This window comes from Delphinus delphis, chromosome 13 (assembly GCF_949987515.2).
Source record: "Delphinus delphis chromosome 13, mDelDel1.2, whole genome shotgun sequence".
Taxonomy (NCBI): Eukaryota; Metazoa; Chordata; class Mammalia; order Artiodactyla; family Delphinidae; genus Delphinus; species Delphinus delphis.
Window position 1 is genome coordinate 38,129,126 of NC_082695.1, and position 23,621 is coordinate 38,152,746.

At 40.5% G+C, this 23,621-nt stretch overlaps 1 protein-coding gene and 1 pseudogene across 1 annotated transcript in view; one reads left to right on the forward strand and one right to left on the reverse strand.

The window, feature by feature from the left end:
• GREB1L (GREB1 like retinoic acid receptor coactivator) overlaps window positions 1-23,621 on the forward strand; it is a 260,164-nt gene that overhangs the window by 189,522 nt on the left and 47,021 nt on the right. The window contains exons 9-16 of the mRNA XM_060028768.1: window positions 1,344-1,460; window positions 2,057-2,176; window positions 3,205-3,342; window positions 4,915-5,100; window positions 9,272-9,598; window positions 10,665-10,793; window positions 11,331-11,465; window positions 13,836-14,033. Of these exons, the coding sequence (XP_059884751.1) occupies window positions 1,344-1,460; window positions 2,057-2,176; window positions 3,205-3,342; window positions 4,915-5,100; window positions 9,272-9,598; window positions 10,665-10,793; window positions 11,331-11,465; window positions 13,836-14,033 (1,350 nt within the window). The remainder of the gene's footprint in view (window positions 1-1,343; window positions 1,461-2,056; window positions 2,177-3,204; window positions 3,343-4,914; window positions 5,101-9,271; window positions 9,599-10,664; window positions 10,794-11,330; window positions 11,466-13,835; window positions 14,034-23,621) is intronic.
• On the reverse strand, window positions 20,826-21,659 carry LOC132436380 (tumor protein D52 pseudogene; annotated as a pseudogene).

Sequence of the window (23,621 nt, forward strand, 5' to 3'; positions counted from 1 at the left end):
GAACTAAAGGCAGACCCGTAGACAATTTCAGTGTTTAAGAAAAAGAAATGGTCAGAGAGGTAGAAGAAAAATAAAGAGAAGGAGAACCTATCATTCTTGGAAACTTTCCAACAGTTAGGTATCATAATTTATCCAGACCACTTTTGTTCTTACTCTGGTCCAACAATTCTTGCAGAATCTGCCTTCTGTTTAGATTACAGACTGGAACAAACTGAGTCCAAGTTTTTACAGCATAGAAGAAAAATTAATGAAATTATGGATCTTGGCAGTAATCATCATGATTGCTAAAACCATCAGATGAGAGGCTGATGAACAACTTTGTAGATTAAGCTGACAACTCTTAAACCCACGGATGAATCTTTACATCACAGGAAAAGAGAAAACTGGTCATTATGTGCCTCTTAATGGAAGTATACAATAGGACTTATGAGATACTCTTGCCAAAAAAAATCAAACTTGAATCTGAGCAAACATCTATATCTAATGATTAGTTTAGGAATTAGAGGAGACATCAAATGACACCATGGATATCCAATCAGCAAAATACAGGAAATGAGAAATTCTGCCAGGTTTTCAGCAAATTAATTGTTAGAAAGAAAAAGAAGAAGAATTCTATAGATTAAAAGAGGTTTAAGGGACATAGCAACTAAATTCAGTGTGTGGATATTTTTTGAACCCCAGTTTGAATAAGAAATGTAAAAAGCCATTTCTGAGCTGATTGGGAGAAATTTGAATACTGATGGGATATTTGATATTAAGAAATTATTGATCATTGTTAATTTTAAGTATAAAAAAGATCATGGTTATGTTTTTTAAGAGTCCTTTTCTTTCAGAAACACATACAAAAGTATTTATGGATGAAATGATATGACAAATGAGTTTGCTTGAAAATAATCCAGAGCCCATATGTGTGTCTGTGGGTGGGGGGGGGGGAAAGATAGGGAGTATATGTAAAGCAGGATTGGCCACATGTTGGTAAGTGTTGAAGCTGGGTGATGGGTACATAGTTCATATACCATTCTCTCTGCTTTTATATATGTTTGAAAATTTCCATGATAAAAGGTAAAAAAAAAGTTTTCTCTTCTTTTCTACCCACCATCTCCAAAGACTTCACTGAAAATAATTCTCAAAGATCTCTTGGGGTCCTAGAAAATTATTTTGGGTGACATTTCATGTTAGTTAAAGTAGTACTCTGTTGGTTGTAGTTGGATCTGTACAACTGGGCTGTTCCGTCAGTGGGATTTCTTTGAATCCTATGTGAGGTTTGTCATATGGTTGCAGCATCACAGAAAGCAGTGTCCTGCCCAGACTCTGTTCTGAGTGGCTCCTCTTGTGTACCACAGATGCTGCTAATGGAAACAGTAGCCATGGAGGGAAGAGCAGTGCGTCTAGCTCCACTCCAGCCCGCCCAGGGAATTACTCTTTGTCACCAAGACCTAGCTTTGCCTCAGGAGACCAAGGTACAATACCCATCTTAGAGTTTTGAAATAACACTTAATTATGGAAGAAGTGCTCCAGAGAGTTTGGAATGATTAATTATCTGGCAGCACACTCCCAGTTTTTCCTTAGCTTCTCGTACAATGTTTTGAAAATTTATGATTGGTATGAACAATTATGATGAACATATCTTGGTGATTCTACAAGGGTGGGCCTACCTAGGAGATAACATTGAAACAAATATATAAGAAGTGTCTTGAAAAGCCATGGGCTTTGATGACCAAAGTGCAGGGTTCAAAGTTCCTCTCTGTGTGTGACTCTGGGTAAATGTGAGCCTTCCTTTCACCATCTACAGAATGGGTATAACAACGTAGTTGTCCTACAACTTCACAGGGTTGTTGATAGAATCAGATGAAATAATCTGGGTGAAACGGTACATTGTAAAACAGCCTGCAGCTGTTAGTGCTGTTAGTGTGTGACTTTTTCTAACTTTATCTTTACCTCTAGAAAAGTGACTTCGACTTTCTGAGTATAATCATAGTAAAGGTCCTATGTTACTTTGGCTTCTTTCCCTTCTTCCATGACTAAGGACAAGGCTCATCTTTCTTTTTGTATTCAGCTACCATGTTCATTTCTGGACCACCAAAGAAACGCCACCGAGGATGGTATCCTGGGTCACCTGTCCCCCAATCTGCTTTAGTTGTACCTATTCCTGCAGTTCGCCCTCTTTCAAGAACTGGTAAGATTTCAACAGAAGATGGGTTTTAAGTTTCCTTAAATTAACAAAGGTATCTGCTACTCTCGTTCTTTCCATGAACCCTTGAAAATAAATTTCCTTAACTAACTTTTGTGTCCAGTACTGTAGCAGCTAATATTTTGTCCGCATCACATCTGCCATCCCTATAAGCACATGTGCCATCACAAAAGATCTTGATTCACCATCTCTCTTTGTTTTACACTATAGTATCAATAAACCACTCTTTATGTAGGGCATGATGCTACCAATCCACCATTATAGAGCATAAATGAACTTGCTTTGCCAATAGTGGTATTTGATGTATCCTCCTGTGATCTGGTTCGTTATGTGACCTATACTTATTATTTCTGAATTGGATGGTTCAGTCTGTGACTAGAATCCTGAAAAACCAACTGGTTCTCCTTTATAATATCCAAGCTGTGGCCATTTGGTACTTACAATTAAATGTTCAAATGCTCATCTACCTTGCTGTATGAAACACAGACAAATGTAAATATACCAATGCTAAGACATAGACGGGGTTCTTTAAAAATTTACATTTGTTTAAAAAATGATTCTAAAATCTACAGAGAAATGATAAATACAGAAAGAATTATGCCGGTATGTTACTGTGGTTGCCTCTAGGTAGTACTGATTAATGATGAATTTATCCTTATTCTCACTTTTCTATACTTTTCACATTTTCTGTAATGAGTAGATATGCCTTGATAATCTAGGGTGGGGGGAGATAAAATACAAAACAGAATCCAAAATACTGTATGTGGAAAAACAACTAGAAGGAAAAACTGCCAAAATGCTAAATAGTAGTTATCTCCAGACGATTTGATAATGGTTGATATTTTTGTTTGTTTTTCTCACTTATTTTATACAATAAACACAAATTACTTTAATAAAAAAGCCATTAGACTTATCAAACTTGCATATTAAAAGTATTAACGCTGTGTTGATTTCAACTCTATTTCATTTATCCTTCCTAGCTAATCCTTCTTGTCAAACAACTTTTTTTCCAGAGTCCCTTTTATCTGCCCCAGTTCCACAGACCCCATTAACTGGAATTTTACAACCTCGACCCATTCCTGCAGGGGAAACTGTAATTGTTCCTGAAAATCTGCTGAGTAACTCAGGAGTTAGACCAGTAATCCTGATAGGTAAGGAAAGGAATTCCAAGTTGCCTGTGTCTGCTGGAATCTAGGAACAATCCTCCATTTCACTGCGTGTCTATTCATGTGTTCATGAAGGTATTCATTGATCCATCTATTAATTCTTTAAGCACTTATTGGTCAGCTCCTTCATGATATCCTAAACATGGGACTAGAAGTTGGGAATAAGGCAAAGTCTGTTTGCCCACAAGGAGCACTGTTTAGTGGGGCAGTCTAGAGGTTCACAGCCAAACTCTCCATCATCTCAGAGGTGATGTTTCAGCTGGGGAACTGAGGGGTGGATGAGAGCAGACAAGGTTGGGGACGGCTCATTTCAGTCAAAGGGAGCCAAACGGCAGAGAAAAGGAGCAAACTGAGCCAGCAAAGAGGCCCCACTTGGGAGAACCAAGAGGCCCCAGAGCTGCAGATCTAAACCAAGGGGAAGCATTTAGGAGTGAGAGCCTTTCCAAGCCCTCTATAAGTGGAGGTGTAGAAATGTAGGGGTCCCTAGATTCCATGACTAATTTAGAGCCTTTCATACCCCCATCAAGAGTGCCCTCGTCGGGGGGCTAGCCTAGGCCAGAAGAAGAAGACTGCCGGCTTTACCTTCGGGACTAAACAGATAGGGTGTTTAAGCCCACTAGATCTTTATGGTATGTCTATGTGAGGTGTTATCTGTTTCTTGCAGTTGGCTTGAGCCAGACATGGATGGTTTCGCTTTGAGCCCTGTTCTTTATCAGACTGCCCTATCCACTGCTCCTGGACCTATAGGCACTAGGGGGAATCCCAGTTGTTTAAATTCCATATAGTCAGGAAGTTCTTACTGAACATTTGAATTGCATGCACAGTGCAACTAAGCCTTGGAAAGATACATAAAACATGAGGACCCATTGGTGTCTGCCTTTTAGAAAGACTCACAAAGGGACTGTTCTCTTCACCATACCACAAATACAGGGTGTATTTTCAACACATTTGTGTCCTATCTACTTCTAAGATGATTTAAGGCTGTTTACTGACAATTAGGAAGAGAACACAACAAAAATGGCTGAGATAGCAAAAAGAGTAAGAACCTCCAAGTCCCTGCAACTGGAAGAATATTGCTGTTGATCAATGAATTTAGCTTAAATGTTTTAAAAGAAAACCTCAAGAAGTGACACATGTTATTGTAGCTTGTCTGTTTGTTTGTTTTCTGACTTCTTTTCTGAAAAGAAACTTGATCAGGAATTTTATCTGAAAACATTTTATTCTTGCAGTTTTACAAAGGGTACAGAGATGTTTCTGCAAACTCTCATCAGTCCTCTATGTCAGAGATATAATATTAACATGTCTCTTATATAATATAGTTTGAGTATTAATATAATTAGAGTATTTTGCTTCCTGTTCTTCTAATTTAATGACAGGGTAGAATTTAGAACATTCGCGTGAATTCCCTGGGATTGATATATTTGAGTGATTTGTTTGGTAGCCATCTCAGAGGGCAGGGAACTTTGTTAAGCATCGTTGATCCTAGTTGAGCAAATATACCTGGTTGGACCTCAAAAAGAAATGTTGAACTTCACTGACCTGCTTCTATTGGGGCAGGCTATGGCACTTTACCCTATTTCTATGGAAATGTTGGTGACATTGTTGTGAGTCCTCTGCTGGTGAATTGCTACAAGATTCCACAGTTGGAAAACAAAGATTTGGAACAGTTAGGTTTGACTGGCAGCCAGCTCCTGAGTGTGGAAAACATGATTCTTCTGACAATACAGTATCTCGTGCGGCTGGGTAAGCAATTTTCAATAATCATTTGATGGCGACGATTTTTATTCTTTTTTGGAACATACTTTTTTCCTTTCTTACCCACTTTCTCACATTTATCCACCTCTTACTTTACCCTCTTTCACGTCTAACATTCTTTTTCTTCAACCCCATTCTCTATGGCTTTTCCCTTTCCTCTCCTCCATTTCTTTCCTACTCCTTTCCTATTCCTTTCCTATTTCTTTTTCTCCCCCCTATTTCCCTCAGATCTAGCCTCCCTTGCTGCTGGCTTTGCTTCTTTGGGTCCTAGAAGAGATAAATTGCTCCACCTGGTGTCCAGGGCCATAATGGTCCTAAAGTCTCCAAAGTAGTTGATGTAGGCAGACTGTCCAAGGGCTGTGGGTACCTCCCTTGTGAGTCAGGCCAAGCCACCTTTCTGAAAGTGCAGCTACCATCTGGAATGCAAATGTAGCCATTGTGTTAGACAATTATTTTCCAATTTTCCACTTAGCCTTTTTATCTTGTTTATCCACTGCCCCTACACCCATTTTTTTCTTCTCCAGCTCCATCCCTTTGATGTAATCCCAAACTGCTTCCTTTCATTGAGGTAGTAACTTGGACCTCCCTGGAAGGTTTTCTGAGCTTTAGGGTAAGGGGATACCTAGGTCATGAACCCTTCACTTCCTCTATTTGATATCTCCTCCTGAGCCCCACAGTGGGTGTATGCAGGTGCCCTGACGGTACTTTAGTGGCTCTGCAGCATTTGCATTGCAATGTCCTTTATTTTGCAAACTGCAGTAGGCCATCTAATGTGCAGCCTAATTATATACCTACTCCAGGACTTCAAACCACTGATTTACTTAGGAAAATGGTCAAGATGTAAAATTACACATTAAAAATTTTATCTGCACTCTTGTGACTTTTTTTTTAATGATTTTACATACTTTGGTGTTAAATAATAAAAAACATGGGCCAAACAATGTTAAACACACACACACACACACACACACAAGCTTCAGCTTCAGTCTTTGGAGCATCAGCTAGCAATCATGGCTGCAACTCTTAGTACCCTGAGAGCCCAAAGTCCTGCTTTGACATGGAATCTACTTTGACATGGGATCTGCTTTGACACAGGCTTTTGAAACTTGCAAGGCTTCAGGTATCTCATGAGCCACTTTCATGATAAATCTAGGACTTGCTAATCATTTTTATTAGTAGGTAGTAAAATTATAAAAATCTCCCGGGTCTGACATTTGATGTCATCATTTTAATTGATACATACTGACTTTCAACCGTGTTCCAAGATGAAAAACTAGCTTCTAGATGTATCCAGAATCAGTTATACAAGGCCACATAAAGCAATGCTATTTTAGTTAACCAAGCCTATCAGTATAGCATTTTTTAAAATCTCAATACCAATTTAAATAGTCAAAGTCCAAGTTAATTAAAGGAACTAAATGGTCAAAACAAAACCTCTTTCCTTAAATTAGTAAAAGCTCTTTTCTTAAAAAATAGAACAATCTCCATTCAATTAGACAAAACTCTTCTCTGCCCTGCAGGATCAGTTCTCTCCAGGGTTTTACTTGCAACCAATTAATTATGTTTCTCAATGTCCAACATAAATAGATATTTCTTTTTCTTAATCTAAATTTTGTACATTGAAACATCTCTCTCTTTAACTCTTCTGGAGTCCGTAATTTTTTTTTTTTTTTTTTTTGCCTTCAGAAGTTTTGAAGAAGGCAGCAAGAATAGTTTCACATATGCTAAAGATTATAAATTGACATTTGAAAAAATAAATCCAAACTTCTAAAAGGACAGGTGTAACACTTGGATGGCTCAGTTATCTGAAGGTAACAGAGAAGAAGAAAAGCAAGATTTTTCAGAAAGAACAGACCTTTCCACTACAATCACTTTTAAAAAAAAGTCTCTGTTATTTCACAATCTGAAAATCTTTTGAAGTAGATAATGAAATCAGCAAATCCAGAGATTCTTGGAGGACTCTGAGTCTATTGGAACCTTGTCTTTTCCTATTATGGTGGCTGTATCTGAAAAGCCTTCGGACCTGATGCCTGGGCTACACTGAGTTACTGGAGATAAGCATCTGAAGAAAAAAAATTACTATATATTATCAAGCTTGTGAAAAGTGGAGAAAAGGCTCCTGCAATTTAGCTGTAAAGGCTAAAGATGCAGAAATGACGGGAGGTGATTGGAAGCAGGGCAATTTACTCTAAAAAGTTTCTTACCTCATTTAAACTTTGATACATTTTCCTCCATTTCTCAATTCCTAACAGTAATTCAGTCAAAACTCTGTAAAAGTGAGTTTTAAGGCAACCGAGAACGCTATGAACATGTTTGATATTTTATTTTCCCAGAATGCCTTCGTATTTGGAATTAATTATGCTGCCTAACAGAAAATGTTACTCCATGGTGGTTTGGAGGGGGCCTTATGCACACACCTATTAACCAGCCTCCTCAGATTGTCTATGAGAGGCCGGAGGGAACTGGAGAAGTCACAGCCACATGCTTTTGAGCTGTCATTTGTTCTGATGGAAGAAAGCTTTAAGTACATGACCATCTTCCCTTCTTCTCCATGCAGTCAGTACAGATCTTGCGCTTTGAGCTCACTACTAAGTGTATACTCAGTGGCCACGAACCGTGGTGCTAATTTGATAAAGTTAAATGAAGATCAGAAGCTTTGGTGGCTCCCAGGTGATAATAAGGCATCCTCTAGTAAGGGATTGGGGAAGGCACAGAAACATAAACACAATGTAAGCATTGCCATTTTCTTGCCCTCTTTCCATGTATTGCCATTTTCTTGCCCTCTTTCCTGCTTCCCTCTGGCTCCAACCAATCCTGGAAAAAACTGGTTTTTTCCAATTAAAATTGTTTATTTTTAAAATATATGATATTTTATTTAATTTTCCTTATCCTATCCATTACTAAACTTGCATTTTTTTTTTACTTTCCCTGAGAATATGGGCAGGGTCCAGGGAGGCCACTTAAACCCCTGTTAGAGGAAGGAAAGGTTTCTGACTCACTCAGGTGCCTCGTTCTCATACAGAAGTCCAGTCCCTCATCCCTGTATTCTTTGCAAGGGGATTTTGGCTTTGGATTCTGAAGCTATTGCTTGATCTCAGATCACAGACACTGAGGGGGTCTATATCTGTTTCAGGAGGATGAGTTTCAAAACTCAGGTCCACACAGCAAAAGAAATGCCTTTGAGTAGCAGGAGTGAACAGTCTTGCCAGTTTCAATTTAAACTAAGTGTAGGAATTCATTTGTGTCACTTGGATGCCAGACACTGACTTGCTTATTTTGTCTCAAAGACTGGTTGAGGGACTTCCCTGGCGGCCCAGTGAGTAAGTCTCTGTGCCTCCAATGCAGGGGGTGTGGATTCGATCCCTGGTAGGGAAGGTAAGATCCCACAAGCTGCGCGGCTCCGCCAAAAAAAAAAAAAAAAAAAAAGACTGGTTGAGTTTCTAAAGAGAAACAAAATACCTCTAATTCCAGGGACCACAGATCACCCATGTAAGCTTAACCATAACCTCGGCCAGGGAAGAGGGCCACATGCCATTCTTAACCCAGAACCCTGGGGAATAACTAGGTGATGAGAGCATTCTCTATCTGGGGAAAGCATGGAACTGCCTAAATATACATTGGGAGTGAAAAATAATTAAACTTAGTTTTCCTTGTGGACAGTATTCTCAAAATTAGGTATAGAGGCAATACATTAAAATGTTTTTCTAAGGCACCTATGAATAAAATGAGAAATGAGTGAAGCCTGAAGCTGATTATATACCAGTAGGTTAGCTTCTTGCTTCATTAGTCATTAACTATTTCTGTAATGCCAAGTTTAATATGTCAACAAAAATACCACCTTCAGTGACCATCTCCCAAGGCATACAATGGAATTGATACTGTCTCTGAGCACATCTTCTTTTAAAGATATCAAGAATAGAAGTCTGCATTTTAAAAATAAACGTGTATCAAGGCAAACAAAAAAGAGAGAAGGTAATTTAGCAATGGAAAATGGTTAGTAGAGGCAGTATACTTGAGGCCACTAGAGGAAAAAGAGCTTGTTTGCCAGCTGCAATAGACTGCACTCTGATGTGTGTGTTTGTGTGTGTGTGTGTGTGTGTGTGTCTTTTCTAGCTGTGATTAAAAAAAAAAATTCTAGCTGTAATTCTCTTCAATTTAGGTCCTGATCAGATACCTCTCAGGGAAGAATTTGAGCAAATTATGCTGAAAGCTATGCAGGAATTTACTCTGAGAGAGAGAGCCCTGCAGATGGGTGGTCAGTGCACGCCTGTGTCACCAGGACAACTCCCCTGGCTGGCTAGGTTAATTGCCAGCGTATCTCAAGACTTGGTTCATGTGATTGTGACCCAGAACTCCTTGGCGGAGGGCATTTCAGAGACATTGAGGACTCTCAGTGAAATGAGACACTATCAAAAACTACCAGATTATGTTGTGACAATTTGTGCATCGAAAATCAGAGGAAATGAGTTTTGTGTGGTAGTATTAGGTGAGTAATTTTTTCATTCATTCATCATCTGTCCATTTGTATAATACTAAATGGGGTGTTTCAGGCATCCATGTAATTAATCTCTGGTCAAGTGCTCCAACTTGGGTTCTTCCTCCTAATTTTAACTTTTCCTTTGCTCCTCAGATCAGATTTTTATAGCCCTTAGTTTGGCTGTTGTCCCTGTCAGCTGGTTGTGGGAGCATTATTTCAAAGCACACCCTAGTAACAGATACCCTTGTCTCATGTAACTTCTGTCCTTAAGATGTTTTGGAAATGTTACCACTCCAGCATGTGATAAAGCCATTGCCACAGGTGGTTTAAGCCAGTTAATCATATTTGCCAGGAACTTAGCTCATATATTCACCTCTTCACTAAGAGGATATTTAATGTTATAACATTGACCCTAAAGAAAACGTTCAGAAAGTTGGTATGTTACAAAATTGATTTTTGTTTCTGGTGCTGATTTTCTATCAGGCACCATCCTGAGTTGCCATTTGGACCAAATTTTGCTGAGTTGCCATTTGGACCAAAGTTTGCTTTTCTCCTCTCAGTGAATGGCTCTCACCGCTTCCTAGCAAAGGGGCCAAGCCCTCTTGCTTTGACCAAACCCACCTGCCCATCTCTCTGTGATACATATTTCTTTCAAAAAGCTTCATCAGAAAGTGTAACACATTCATTTTCTAATTTTCATTAGTAAAAAAACAACATAAGTTTATATTTTTAAGACTGATATTCATAGTAGCCATGCAGACACAACTTTTTAAAGGTTTTTCACATTCCTCCTGAGTCTTTTAAATAGATGCATGGTGTGTTCTCACCATTACAAACATAAGGTATGTTATTTTTTTCCCTTGATACCTAACTTTGTATTATAAACTTTTCAAATGAAATTTTGAAACTGTCATTTCAAATGCTGTATAATCGCCCATCTTTTGATATGCCATACTTTTCTTAGCCAAGTCCCTCTAGCTACACACTTTAGTTGTGTTTCCAGTTCTTGCTGTTCTAAATCACTTCCCGGTGAACATTTGTTCACTGGCATGTTGTCTCCCCCTCTGTTCTGCAGGTCAGCATCAGTCCAGAGCTCTGGCAGAGAGCATGCTCACCACAAGTGAGTTTTTGAAAGAAATTAGTTATGAGCTCATCACAGGAAAGGTCAGTTTCCTGGCATCGCATTTCAAAACCACATCATTAGGTGAGTGGCAGTCAGATTCAGCAACACTGCCGGCCCCTGGCTGCGTGATTTTCTGAATTTAAATCTTAGTGTGAGCTGAGTGTGGAGGTTAAGCTTGCCCGCTGATCTTCCCTCATTTGGAATGGTTTCTTCTAAGCATTTTGTTACTGACACAGCAAAGGGGTCCAGGCACAAGGATGTGAGGCCTCAGCTCAGCCACTGCTTTGTTGTGTGACCTCGGGCAACGCTCTGCCTCCCCAGATCTCAGTTTTCTAATATGTCAAATGGAGATATAATGACCCCGTCCTGCCTGCTCTGAGTATTATAGGGGCTGAGAGAGATTTAGTATGTGGGAGCATGGAACCTGTAAGCACGATACAAACAAGGGTAGCTCTGGCTACCGAGATCCTGCTACAGGGGTGGCTGAGTGTAAATTCCGACGTGGAAAGTGGGATGACCAACAGATATCGATGGGAGCCCAGCGTAGCTGCCCAACTTGGAGACATACAAACATGTCATTCCTTGTGACTTTCTTATCTCCACTTTATTTTGTCATAGGTGATGACCTAGACAAGCTGCTAGAAAAAATGCAACAGAGAAGAGGAGATAGTGTGGTGACCCCTTTCAATGGAGACCTTAATGAATGTGTGTCACCTCAGGAGGCTGCTGCTATGATCCCCACGCAGAACCTGGGTAATGTCACCACAGGCCAAAAGGAGGAAACTAGTCCTCAGGACAGACATAGAAGCTAAGTCGTTCTGAGGGTTTTGAGGTCTTGTCTTCAAGTCACAGACTATGACAGGCCTTTCCTCATTATCTACATGATAAATCTGGCTCAAGTTAAAAATGCCTTACCCTGTGGCCTGGGCCCCATGCTTTTGTTCTTAGTAAATTTCTCCTAGAATTAAAATCAAAGCCAAAGACTTTATTTTAAGCAGTGCCTCTCTTTGTTTTTGTTTTCTTGGGGGAGCGGGGATCCTTGGTGTACTCTCCTTAACTCCACCAGCTGTGCTCACCACTGTGGGTGCTCATGTAGGGCTTCAAAGAACTACTTGAAAGAATCTAGACTACGGTCTGTGCAGGGCTCCTGGCTCTCTGCTCCCTGCATCTACTCTCCAATGTGTAAAACACACATAATCTCAGGGTTAGCGAGGCCTTCCTGGCAGCTGGAGCAGAAACACTGACATATCATCTGACCTACAAAGAGCTTGCAGAATGCCAAGGGGGACGGTGGGACCAGGGGTGAGGAGTTCAATCGCTAGATTAGATTCCTTTAGGTTCAGATCCTTCCCCAGTTCCCTGTTTGATAGGGACCATATAAGAAAGGACAGAACAGAGAACAGGAGAAGGATGGATACGAAGCAGAGATGCTGACAGCCTTTTGGCTTCCACTTGATGGGAATGCATCCTTTATGCATTAGGCTGACAGCAGGAAAAGTAGCATGGCTTGGCATCGGCTCAGGCATAAAAATGAATTCAAAGGCAAAAGTTTTTGACTTCTGGACATTGCATGACAATAAAGTGACCATCCAGATGATCTAAAATGTGTTATGTGAACAAAGTTAAAATTTTGAAATTCTCACATGCCCACATACATATCCTTGATTCCATGTTTAAGAAACATTGCTTGGGAATTCCCTGGTGCCCTGGGTTCAATCCCTGGTCAGGGAATTAAGATCCCGCACGCTATGTGGCCAAAAAAAGAAAGAAAAAAAAGCTTAAAATAATAATAAATAAGAGATCTTGGTGGTTAAAAAAAAAAAAGAAAAAGAAAAGAAACATTACTTAAAGATATTTTTAGGTTTCCTCCAACATCAAAATTTGTTAAGTTCAATTCTACAGAGTTATGCCATCCCCTGTGTTAGTCCCCGTTCATCTAACCCGCAAAATGAAAGAAACAACAGCCTGACTATCGAAAGACAGATTTTTATTTTGGTTGGTAATCTTTGTGGATCAAAAACTATTTGGGCTATTATTAAAGGTTGCAGTTTGGGGCTTTTCTAGTAGGTTCTCTCAGCCAGTAGGGACACCCACCTGTATAAATCTCCACTCGCTGTCAGGGTTCCATGGTGGCTGGGGTCCCATGACTACCGTCTTTGCCTGGGAAGTATTGCAGCTTGATTTTAGAAAACATTCATTAGCACAGGTTAATTGGGCCCTTGCGTGTTCCAGTCAGACTTCCACATGTGTTCCTGATAAAAACCAGCCCTTTCAAGAAGCATTAAATGTTTCTGCTCAGGTGTTTAGCTGACTAAGCCTGTCTCTCATTATGTGTGCGTGTGCATACACGCATGTGTAAGAGAGATTGATCGCTTGATTATAACTTGTAATAAAAAGCTACTGGCTTGGTTAGAGTATCTGGGCAATGTTTTTCTAATACGTCACCTATTGAGCAGCCAGCTGGCCATGTCATGGGTCAGGTCTCTTCAGATAGTACAGGCATCAGCATGGGAGTTGACCACAGTCACCCAGACCTGCTAGGTCACAAGCACTGGCAAAGTGGAGTCAAGTGGGAAGAAAGGTGAAGTTAGTGTCATGGGGAGGAGAATTTCAAGCCATGTTACAACTGACTTGCTGGAGAGGAAATGTTTACTGCAGTGCCATCCAGAAAAGCTCAAAGGAACTCAGCATGATTATGATTATGGCATTAGCTCTGAACTGGGTCTGGGCTCAGGCACCTGACCTGTGCTGATAGTCCTAAAGAAACCAGGAAACTCTTCCCCTTTCCAGAGATGAGTCCTGGCTCCAGCTGCAAGAGTGTGGTCTGTCCCCCCATTTCTGGGCAGGGGAGGGGTGCTGAGATCATGCCTTGTGAGACAATTTATATTAAAATAATACATTTGTAAAACTACTACATTCACTCTTGAGCACATCCTTTCAGCCAAGTTGTCAGGGAAAGTGGGCAAATCTATTGAAAGTCAATAGAGAGTGAGGATAGAAAGTGAGGATTCTTGGTAATAGAGCATCACTCTACCCTATGTGTATTATTTGTCCCTATATGGATTCACAGAGGCCATCACAGAAGTGAATTAATCTTGTTCTTATGACTTTCTTAAATTTTAGATCTAGATAATGAACCCTTCCAGATTTACCAACCGCAGCTTACGGTTGCCAGAAAGCTCTTGTCCCAGGTGTGTGCCATAGCAGACAGCGGCAGCCAGAGCCTGGACCTCGGCCACTTCAGCAAAGTGGACTTCATCATCATTGTCCCAAGATCAGAGGTTCTGGTCCAGCAAACTCTTCAACGGATTCGACAATCAGGTAGGATGGAACTTTCAAAGAGGGCCCTGCCTAGATCCAGCCTTAGATTCCCTCTGTCTCTTTCTTTGGCTTAATCCAAACATTTTTAGGGGCCTGATTCTATTAAGTCTGTGATGTCATCAGTGGATTAGAAACTGGCCACTCATTTATGAAGAGAAATGTCCTCAAGGCAAAGATAGCCCTGCCTGGGATGACGGGGTCTGTGCCACCTGAAGTCCTTCTGTGGCACAGTGAGTCATTCTCATGGGAGGATTCTTGTACCTTTTGCACACTACCAGCAGATTTTTCAGCCTAGAAACCAGAGCACCATGCCCTGTGTCAGCAATGAGAAACCTCATTAAAAAAAATTCAAAGTTAGAATTTCTCCTAATTTCCTTAAGAGAATAAGTAGAGAGGAAAAAAAATTTTTCCAGAAAATGTGAAAAGGTAGGGAGCAAGTATTTTAGAAGTCTGTGGTAAATAACATCCCTCTCAAACATAAAAGTTGCTTAGAATTACAAGAAGCAATAAGGAATTTAGAAAATTGAGACTGCTGAAAATGCCTGCCTTTGTAAACTAGGTTTGAAAAAGAAATTATAAATGTCAAGTTGCTTCTGAGTACCTTAGCTGGGGGAAGACACACACACACACACACACACACACACACACACACACACACAGATTTTAACTGGAGGATAAATCTTTTTGCCACAGTAAAAAAATTTATTTTCAATATATTTGAAAACAGGAAGCAGAAAACTTCAGAAGAGCTTAAAATACAGTTTATATGTTCCACACCTGTCATTCAGTGCTCCTTAAACTTTAGGGTGCATGCAGATCACTAGGGATCTTGTTAAATTGCAGATTCCCCTTCAGTAGGTCTGGGTGGGCTCCAGATTCTGCATTTCAAACAAGCTCCCAGGGGCTACCTGGGCAGCTGGTCAGAGGACCACTCTTTGATTAGCACAGCTGTACAAAAAATCTTTCGTCCTAAGTTCCATGGGCCAGATGAGCTGACTAACAAAAGGCTTTTCCCTCTTTAACACCTCTTAGTGGCTGTGACTGAGACATGTAAAGTCTTTCCATGCCTCGTCGAGACCCAAGCGCCTGGTTAACAGTGCAACCTGTGTTTTAGCCTCTAAAATTTTGAATGACAAGTTACAAAATGGCCTGTTAGAAATATTGACTTATAGATGAATTAGCCAGAGACGGTCAAATGCCTTCTCTCACAGCTGTCCCAGAAACTGGAGTGAGCTCTAGACATCCTCAGCTACTGGCCATTCGTCATTTTCTTTCCGCCCCCCTCCATTGAGGGAAATGGAGGGGTTTTCGTCACACCAGGCATTAACCAGATTTTTGCTACTTCTTGTGGATTTTCCACTTTATTACTGTGGAGGGAGCACCTTCTCTTGTAGGTTTTTTACTTGTACCAAAGGGCATTTGTGGCCTTCCTGAGTTTGTGATCTGATATCCCAGTCATACTCCAGCCAGGTCATCTTAGCACCTGTTTCAAGGGGTGAAATCATCCATGGTCAAGTGGTTGTACTCTCCCCAGAGCCTTTTCCTCAAATAACCTCTTGATGACCTGTATTTTCGCCTTTCTTAATCAATGCAAGACCCTAAATAAAACCCTGCATTTTTGACAGATAGAGAAACTCTATTGGTCCTTCCTTTTCCCTTCTCAACGCCCTCAGATTTTTCCAAAGTGAGTATTTTGAGATTATCATTCCTCAGAAAGGACTGGTATTTGACTAGTTACATAAGCTTAGAATCCAAGAAAATCAGTGTTACAGAGATTCAGAAAATTCAAGGCAAAGCATATTTTTAAAATTATTCACATCTGGCCTTGGCATACATACTGAAAATTTTTGCTGCAGAAACAATCACTTCTATATATTTTTAAATAACTGTATTCATTTTTATTATACAAAAAACCAGAGTTGTTGTTTTATTTTGAAAAATAAAAGAAAGTAGGAAATTTTAAACACTTATAATCCCACCACTCAAGGATAATCACTGTTAAAATGACTTAATACCTAGTGTTCCAGGCTCTCTTCTCTGCCTATGTCTGATATTATAGTAGGCACGTTTTTCCACATCATTAAGCTTTTGTAAGCATCACTCGTAATGAATGTGTATGATATTCCATATCATAACAACACCAAAATTTATTTGCTTTTTTTATTTGAATACCTTTGTATTTTTGGAACACATCACAGTTGATAGAACCTGAAGGACCAGAAGCATTTTAAGGTGTAAAGAGATTGTCCAGAGCAGAGATTCCCCACTAAAACAACTCTTGAAAGTCATTGCTATGAAAACACAGAGGATTCTCAAGAAGTCATCTGACTCAGTTTCCTCATATTTTGCCATGTGAATCAAGGAGAGCTACATTTGCCTAAGGTCCAGAGGGCAGTGCTTTGGGGACAAGGACTGTTCTCTCATCTCTGTGTGCCTGGTGCCTCATTTCTGCCTCTCCTGGGCCTGGCACCAGTAGGGGCTCAACTATGGGTTCGGGTTCGAAGGGAGAGCTGGGGCTGGAGGGAGGAAGGGGAGGGATGGGCAGAGGGAACACCAGCGTCCAAGTGCTTTGCTCTCTGGTTCCATTTGCCTTTCCCTAAAGGAAGCATTTCAGCAGCCAGCCTGCCAGGAAAAGCACCAGGCAGGGAGAAGCAGCCAGGACATGCAGAAAGGCCACATCCTTGGCAGCCCTTGTGTGGCTGAAAGAGAAAGGTGAAAATAGAAACCATCACGTTGTTGCAGACTCAGCACTAAGGCGAAGCATTTGGTACCTTAACTTACTTTCTAACTAAGGAAGGGAGGCAGGGAGGAAAAGAAGACAAAAGAAAACAGTACAGAAAGAATTGGAAGGTAAAAAAAAAAAGAAATGAAATGGGTTAAACCTTTTTAAGTTTGCCCCAGATGGACTTGTAAATGCTGCAGTGATCAATGGAAAAGCAACATAAGGAATTTTTAGACCATAGGAAATTCTTTTGTTTTAGTGTCATTTTTTTTTACAGACTGATGTTGTAGCATAGTTCTTCTAATTCAAGAAGCTCCAAATGCTATAAGTTAGAATACTAGGTTATCAAAATGCGATCAAAATGCAAGCCACTTTCAACTCCACATGAGTAGGATGAAAACAGGAAGGATTAGTGACACCATATTTTCCTCCTCCCTGCTTTTAAAATGGTATCCGTGGGAGCCCCCAGCAAATGGGAGCAGATCTACGAGTATCCAGTCAAGGAAGTTTTATCATGCTCAGGGGAATGACGTAACTTTGACACCTCAATACATGCCTGATCATAAAAGAACCAGAGAGACAGTTTTGTCTGCTGATACGTAGATAGGTTTTAAGGCAGTGGGAGAGATTAGGAGGGGAGGAGAAGAGATAAAGGAAGGCAATTTCACTTTCTGAAATGTATTTTCTTGGTCTCATCAACCTTATGTCTCCTTGTTAGCAGAAAATGTAAGCGGAAAAAAGGAAGTGAGAAAGGCAGCAGGGAGTGGGACCCCAGGGAAGAAAGTACTAGGAAAGCACTCTGCCCTGAGGTGGAGTAGGGAAACACCAGAGATGCCTCTGTACAAATAGAACTGAACAAGTACCTAACGTTAGCATCCGTGAAGTCAGTTTCCAACCACGTCGTAGCTGCCCAGTGCCCACCCCTAGTTTATAGACAGCGTTGGCACCTGCCTCACAGCCACCACCTCCCCTCCAAGTGGACGACCCCACCGAATCCTAGCTTCTCTGCATTAAGCTCTCATCTGCAAACACCTTTCCCTCTACTGCTCATCAGGCGCCTGCCCCCTAGTCATATCCCAGACGCTCCTGGATCCTGGAATTGTAAATTCTAACAACCCCAACACCAGACCACAGACTTCTTTGCAACATACACTGTGTGGAGAAAAAAAATCAACCTTTCCGATTGATGCCTCATAAATTCTTTCTGGTTCTTTAGTTGGCTCTCTCTCCCGCTCTCCACGGTGACTGGCTCTTGCAGACTCCGTTTCACTCACAGTTCTGACCTCATCCTTCTCTTAGCAAAGGACCATGCCGCTTATTTCTCCCCTCCCCCACCCCCAGAGGAAGAAAACTTCAGATAAAAACTTCCTTCCAAATCTGGAAACCTACCTGCGTATACACCCATCATTCCCCCTTCCTTCCTGATCAGTGAAGAGCTGCCCTGCTCTGTGTAAGCCTGCTTCTCCCTCCTTGCTCTGGAGGCCGTGCTGTCCTCATTCCCATGGACCTCACACTCTGATGATCTCCTCTCTCATTGTCACCTTCCATTTCCTTCCCTCCTGGAGCTCATTCCATCAGTTTTAACCTGCCCCACTCCCTCAGAGACAAAACAAGCAAGCCTCTGTTAATCCTACCTAACCCTCCAGTTTATCCTCCTCGACTTAAGTGACAAACTTACTGAGGGAGTTGTCTGTTGTCATCTTCATTTCCTCAACTCCCAGTCACTCAACACCCTGCAAACTGGCCTCCACTCCCCACTGCCACGCTTCTAGGACTCTCACCAATGTCACCAATGACCTTTTCTGTCCTTACCTGGACTCCTGACAGCAACAGGTGCCCTCCATTCCTTCCTTTAAGCACTGCAGTGCCTTTGGCTTCCAAGACACATCCTTTCCCAGCCTTCCTTCTACAAGTCATGCTCCAGTGCTACTCTGTACCCTGTGGTGCTCCAGCCCGACACTCAAGACTGCGTAGTGGCTGTGTGTTTATTGATGATCTTTCTCTTCAGCTAGAAAGCAGATATTCAGGGTATAGGTCTGTCTTCTCTATGGCACAGGAGACACTTAACAAATGTGTTGAACTGAAGTTTTGTAACGTTCTGTTGAATTTTAAGTTAAAATCTATTTTAAGAGGAAGACATAGGGAGTTCCCTGGCGGTCCAGTGGTTAGGACTTGGTGCCTTCACTGCCGTGGCCTGGGTTCAATCCCTGTTTGGGGAACTAAGATCCCACAAGCCGTGTGGCACAGCTGAAATAAATAAATAAATAAGAGGAAGACATAGAAGTAATTAATATTTAAGATGTGGCAGTCCTGTGGCAAAAACAAATTCAGCCATTAAAACCATGTTTCGCAAACCTACTTTGGCCAAGAGTAAAGCCCTTAAGATGGGTATGTAACAGGTGTATCTGTCAGTCACACAGGGCTCTGAAGTCATATCTGTGTGTTCAGAATGCTCTTCTTGTGCAGATCTAGTGCTGCTTTCCTCCTTGACCCAAACAAACAGCATAGTCATATACACCCACACAGCGAAGTCTCACCGAACCCAAATTAGAGAATTCTCTCCCACTGGGAGGACAGAAGGGAGCCAGCCAGGCCACCAGAAAACAGTGGGACCACCAGAGCAATGGGCACCGAAAGCAATTACCCGGAATTTTAACCAGCCGTTTCAATTCCCAGGTTATATATTTATTTTTCTTTTACTGATATACAGAATTTATTAAGCTTTCCACATGTAATAGAGCATAGTTTCAGTTGCATCTGAAGTGCTAACAAAAGCTCCAGCAATCAAGAATGGCAGCATGTTATCAATATTTTATAACAATCAACACTTGTAGCTTTTCAGATTTGGATAAAATCATTTATCCCGAAGTAAATCTAGTCATGCTTTTAAAAAATGCTTTAGGTCACTGCAAGCTTGGCAATTAACATTTGGCTTAAACAATAATAAAACAATCACAACTTGATAAATAACAAATACAACATTGTAGGCCATAACCATACACAGCATAAGGAAAAGATAGTGAGTAGCCATTAGCATTAATAGAGTACCTTGGCCTCCATGTAGATACTTCCAGAGGCTTTGGTTCATTCAGCCCTGACACTCAGTTTTTAAAGCAGGGGACAGTATCTACAGTATCATTTTGTAATTTCTAACACACTGAAAACAAGTAAGTAGAAAATGATGAGTTGATTTTTATTAATGCATTAAATCCTCAGGAGTTATCACCAACCCCTTAATATAAAATTTTTTCAAGTTCTATTAGTCATATAACTTGGTGTGCTACTTACTGTAAATGCTGCTAAATGAATTAAATGAAGACGACAATGTTTCCCCTAATGTGGTTGATTTTAGCACTTTTCAGCTACCTAGATCTAAAAACTTTCAGGCTTTTGAAATGAACATATGAGGAGAGTGTTCATATTTCAACGTATTGATAATACAATATGCTTGATTCAGAACGTTAACTTACAATTTACTCCCAAACTAAAATTTTAATCTGGTGAAAAATAAGTAGCTATAAGTGGCATAATAACCATGACGCATAATAACCATGACACTAAAATGGTTACTGTCACAGATGGTGATAAACAAGGATGTGAGGGCTCTACTCTCAAGTCGCCTAGGATTTTGAATTACTTGTACCTATTGTCACTTACAAAACTATAACCAATTGAATATTTAGTCTGGTGTCTTCAAACACCCAAGATATAAGATAACTTATACCAAAACAATATCTTTTCGAAATATTTTTTGTAGCTGGTAGTTCTTCCCTTGGAGGTAAAGAACATTTTGCCAAAACTTTTAATAACCAGGATACAGAAAATTTTAAAGAGCAATCTTAGGAATCAAATATACAGAGATTCAAAGAGGAAAAAAGAAAATTGTATAGAAGACAAAGATCAAACTGGTATCCCAGATCCAGAGCAATTTTGTAAAGTAGGAAAGCAATTATGATAACCCACAGCTTCTTAGGTCATTCTAGTGAGGATCTCCAGGTACCACATGTGTTTTTATAATGATATTTCCTAAATAAAGGGCCTTAAATGCACATGAAAGGGCGTCTCCCAGGAATAGAGGTTAAGATATTTTTACGTTGTTCAACCCACAAACTATTTGGTCAAAGGAATATGTAAAGTTCAACAAAAGCACATCTGGTGGAAATTCATGGCAATGAATGTTGACAAGATGTGCTTGGATCTCGCTTGCAGCATCTGGCAGCGAGTAGCAGAACAAAGGTGGAATCTCACAGGCTGTCCTGTGTCTCTTCTGGAAGAGGCTCCGTGGTGGTGGAACTAGCGTTTGCAGTCGAATTCAAGAATTCTCCAAAATCACCACCAGCAGGCTTGGTTCCCCCTACTTTAGACTTTAAGTTTTCAACCCTTTCCTCAAATTATTTGAAAGTTGGGGAGTTTTTTACATCTTCCAGCTTTTTGGTGATGACTGATCCAACAGATGAAAAAGCAGCTGAAGCCTTTTGTCCAGGCTGAGATAAGGTTTCAGAGGTCTTCTTGTACGCAGACGTGGCTGTCACATCTTGCCACCCTTTGGCAATGTTCTGTTTTAGTGTCTGTAGTGAATTGATCCCAAGTTTCCGCTTGATCTCTGTTAGGTGCTTTCCTTTTTCTGCTAACACTTGAGACAGAGTCTGCATTTCTTCTTCTACCTTAGCAAGTTCTCTTCTTAGCTCTTCTCGCTCCTCCTCTGATAGGGTTTCAGTGGCACCGATAGTGGCAGCAACATCTTCTCCTTCCTCGGGTACTGGGTCTGTTCTCAGTAGACCTTGCTCGCCGCGATCCGTGTCTCCCACCCACCGGCAGCGAGTCCTTGCTTGGCCTCCCTGCCCACCACCCTCCTCCTGTCCTCCTCCCAGGTTATTTGCTGAAAAGGACAAAGGAATGTCCATTGTTATAATACTTAAAACTTCAGCATGCTCTAATGATTTAATATTTTCTGGATTTTCATTTCCTTTTTTAAAAAACAATAGCAATTTATTATTTATATTCTACTTTTTTTGTAATAGGGATCTGAAGACATATCAGTAAAAGCAGTTATAACAAACCCATAAAATCAGCCAAAAATTAAATATGATTTTCATTTCCTTTTAAGCATTAGAATATTTTTGCATACTAAAACTTCAGAGAAATTAATTTGATCCCAAGGGAAGATGAACAGCTAAAACTAAGAATAGTTTTATTTTTCTTTAGGATGTCTTCTTGACAGGAAGAACAAGAAATAAAACTTAGAAATGAAAAATGTAGAAATAAAATTATTTATTAAAAAACATAAAGAGAGGGCTTCCCTGGTGGCGCAGTGGTTGAGAGTCCGCCTTCCAATGCATGGGACACGGGTTCGTGCCCCGGTCCGGGAAGATCCCACATGCCGTGGAGCGGCTGGGCCCGTGAGCCATGGCCGCTGGGCCTGCGCATCCGGAGCCTGTGCTCCGCAACGGGAGAGGCCACAACAGTGAGAGGCCCGCGTACCGCAAAAAAAAAAAAAAAAAAAAAAAAAATCAAGAGATAATAACATTCAAGCCAGACCACATTGTTCTCTCCAAATAAATAAGCAGTACCATGGGGCATTGAATGAGCACTGGGTCATTTTTACTGATACCTGGACATTTTAGATTTCCCTGATTATTATCAGTTTAACCTGATACTCAGGCTGATTAGCTCCTTCGAGTGATGGGTTCTGGCCACTCATTCAGACTTTTCACCTCTATGGCTTTGACACTAGTGCTCACAAGATATTGTGGACTTGGTGCCTGTGTTCTTGGTTTTATTCCCCTTCAAGACCCTTAGATGGTTGAAAAATTGCTGTTTCCCCTTTAAAGTTTTGTGAGGAATGGCCTTGGAGGACCTGATATTGTTTTTCTCTAATCCCATAAAGGGGAATTCAGGCTAATGCTTAAACATATCTGGCCCCGTAGCCTTCAGTAAAGCCAAAGGGGGCACAAGTGGCTACAGTCTAGTTGCTTGGAGTCCTTGTCCATCCAAGAAGGTTCCTCTTCTTTGGAGTTGGTTATTTCCATGGAAGACGTCCATGACTGTGGCACCACCTAAGGCAGCTCCCAACGTTCAGATCAATCACCTTTAGGGAACACCAACCAATCACCAAACACTTTAGGTGATTCCCAACCACCACTGGCTCTGTCCTAGGACTCAATAAGTTGCAAAATGTCCTAAAAGAAGAAGAGTTACTGATGCCTCCTAAGTTCCCATTCATGTTAAAAAGTAAGATTTATTACTGAGGTAGACACGGCCCTGAATCTCTTGGTGCTACCATCAGTATCCCAGTTGGACTCTGCTGATGTCCATTTTTTATTGTGGAGTTGGAAAAATGTGAGATTTGCTTATGATTTATTAGAACATAAACTTTTATTTAATCCTATAGAACTGTGATAAATAAATTATCGAGAATATAGAAAGTGACCTTTCTCAGACCAGCCATTTCTCGGCACTTCTGACCATGTTCAGATGTCACACCTCTAAGTATATTTTTGGAAAACAAAACAAAACATGAGGGTAAAACCAGAAACTAATGAAAAAGCTATCCTATATGGGGTGGAAGAGATAGGGATGGAATGAGTATAACTTTTAATATAGTTTTGACTTTTGATCCTTATAAATGAGTTACATAGTCAAAAAATTAAATTAAATTAAGATGATGGGGAAAAAATATTAAATGCAAACAAAAATAAATGAACCTAACTGCATATCAAATTGATAACATAACCACACACCAAAAAGAATTAATTCAAGGATTGTTTTAAACACGGTTTTCTTATTGAACATTCTCAGTGTGATATATCATATCCTAAGGGTAAAAAGAATTGCAAATGAATCTTGAATTTTAATCAGTATGTGGT